The sequence below is a fragment of the Propithecus coquereli genome, unplaced genomic scaffold, assembly GCF_000956105.1.
Source record: "Propithecus coquereli isolate 6110/MARCELLA unplaced genomic scaffold, Pcoq_1.0 Scaffold140, whole genome shotgun sequence".
NCBI classification, from domain to species: domain Eukaryota; kingdom Metazoa; phylum Chordata; class Mammalia; order Primates; family Indriidae; genus Propithecus; species Propithecus coquereli.
In genome coordinates this window covers 4,881,059-4,883,214 of record NW_012138303.1, presented here as the reverse complement: position 1 = coordinate 4,883,214, position 2,156 = coordinate 4,881,059, and the positions used below count along the sequence as shown (strand labels likewise).

The following is a 2,156-nucleotide window of genomic DNA, read 5'->3' as shown; positions in this document are numbered from 1 at the left end:
AAGGGAAAAAAAAACACCCCCACAAGGGGGAAGGCCCCAAGTGGGCCCCTGCCTCTTGTTCTCCCTGGCTCCAGAGACTTCTGCATAAGCCTTAGCCGCTGGCTGGCCAATCTCCTCTTCCTGGGGCAGCAGCCACTGCTAAGCATCCTTCCCCCCACTTCTTGCTTAAGCCTGCTCCTGAGTCACCAAGTGCACATCTAAACCTCAGCTCCAGGGAAAGGAAGAACCCACGGCAGTGCCAGAGTCCTGGGGCAAGCCAGAGCATCACCAGTCAGCAGACCCTCTGCTGGGCACTCTAAGCAAGCACAGGGCAAGCCCCCCAGTTTAGTGTGTCCTGTATCCAGCATGGAGACAGCACATGCGTTGTGCAAGAGGAGCACAAGGGCCCAGGGGCTGCATGGTGGGGGTGGGCGAGGCTGTCAGTGCCCGTCCACATTGTGTGTTTCACACCATCGCAGGATGCCGTATCAGGGCCTCAGTTCAAAGACACGCCTTCTGAATTCCCCCCAGCCCCATGCCAGAAGTGGGCAGTAAAGGAAAGGGGCATGGGATTAGGCTGTTACTCCTGGGCTATCTGCAGTTTTGGGCCCAAAGCCCTTGAATCCTCATAGTTAGTTGCTGTCATTCTTGATGACGACCTCTAATCCGTGGTGCCGCAACTGAGCTCGTAGCAGCAGATTCTTGTTTTTAAGATCTTCCACCTAACGTGGGAAGGAGAGAGTAAGAGGAATGGGTAGAAAAGTTGGCATTACCAAGCCCCTGAACTTATTCAGACATCCACAGGTCAGGAGAAAAAGGTGAAGCCCTCTCTATGGAGAATAAAGTAGGGAGTCCTAAACTGGGTCAGTGGCCATAGGTGTTGAGGAGGCGTATACTGGGGGTGGGAGTCTGACCTGCTGTCGAAGCACATCATTGTCCAGCTGCAGTTGGTCAAGCCCTTGCAGTTCTTCAGACAAGCGGTGATTACTCTGCCGAAGCTCCTGGATATAATCGCAAGCTTTGGATAGAATCCCACCTTTGCTCTGCAAGACAGGGCCAACAAAATGAGGACTAGGATTTCATATAGCTACCTTGCTTTCCAAAAGCAGTTCATACTTTGGACTTCATTTTCCCCTAAGAATGGTGATAACGCTCTCCCAGGGACACAGGAACCTCAGAAAGATAAGAAAAGATGACTGCTGTGTACGTCCCACTTGCTACCATTTCTGGAAACAATACCAGGAGCCAGAATTCAGGCATCCTGCCCACTACCAGGGTCTTTCCATGACCTGGCCAGACTTGGTGCTCTCCATAGAGCAGTCTGGGATGATCTTGGACAGCTGCACAATCCAGTTGTTGATCTTGTCCCTGCGGCGGCGCTCCACTATGGAACAAATGGAGGACAAGGTGACTCAGTGAAAACTCACCACAAGTCCCAGGGTAAAATTACCTAACCCCTCCTCCCTTCAGACATCACTGCTGACCCCAATCCCACCAGACGGCTCCTAGCTTCGCATCTGGATCGTGCCTACCTTCATTGTGCTGAGCCCTGCGTTTCTCATCTCGAGTTGTCCTGGGAGCTTCTGACTTCCTGACAACAGAGCCCAGGGTAGCCACAGTGAGGGAAGGACAAAAAATAAGATTTGAATTTGGGGTAAGGAATTACACAAGATTTAGCAGGTATTAAGAGCACTCATGGAAATTAAGAAACCAGGGTCACTCACGGGGAATAAGGGTGGGTCCTAGGGGCAATCGAGCGCTGGCTTCCTCCCTGCAATACTTCTTGTGGCGACATCATCACAAAAAATTGACCTGTGAAGATGCAGGGTAGGTTCTGTCAGGACATGAGACTAGGAACCTCACCAAACCCTGAGGCAAAGACCCTGGGCCCCTCCTCCAAAAAGAACACCTTTGCTGGGCGCAGTGGCTCACGCCTGTAATCCTGGCAATCTGGGAGGCCCAGGTGGGAGGATCGCTTGAGCTCAGGAGTTCGAAACCAGCCTGAGCAAGAGCGAGACCCCATCTCTACTAAAAATAGAAAAATTAGCCAGGCGTTGTGGCACGTGCCTGTAGTCCCAGCTACTGGGGAGGCTGAGACAGCAGGATCGCTTAAGCCCTAGGCTGACACCACTGTACTCTACTCAGGGCAACAGTGTGAGACTCTATCAAAAAAATAA

General features: G+C 52.1%; 1 protein-coding gene across 3 annotated transcripts in view; it reads right to left on the bottom strand.

Moving 5' to 3' along the window:
- Window positions 1-5: 5 nt before the first annotated feature.
- USF1 (upstream transcription factor 1) overlaps window positions 6-2,156 on the bottom strand; it is an 11,351-nt gene continuing 9,200 nt past the window's right edge. For all 3 annotated transcript variants that reach the window (XM_012639584.1, XM_012639586.1, XM_012639585.1), the window contains 5 exons: window positions 1,704-1,791; window positions 1,512-1,570; window positions 1,269-1,363; window positions 894-1,022; window positions 6-701 (listed from right to left, as the gene is read on the bottom strand). In XM_012639584.1, the coding sequence (XP_012495038.1) occupies window positions 612-701; window positions 894-1,022; window positions 1,269-1,363; window positions 1,512-1,570; window positions 1,704-1,791 (461 nt within the window). In that variant the 3' untranslated portion in view covers window positions 6-611. The remainder of the gene's footprint in view (window positions 702-893; window positions 1,023-1,268; window positions 1,364-1,511; window positions 1,571-1,703; window positions 1,792-2,156) is intronic.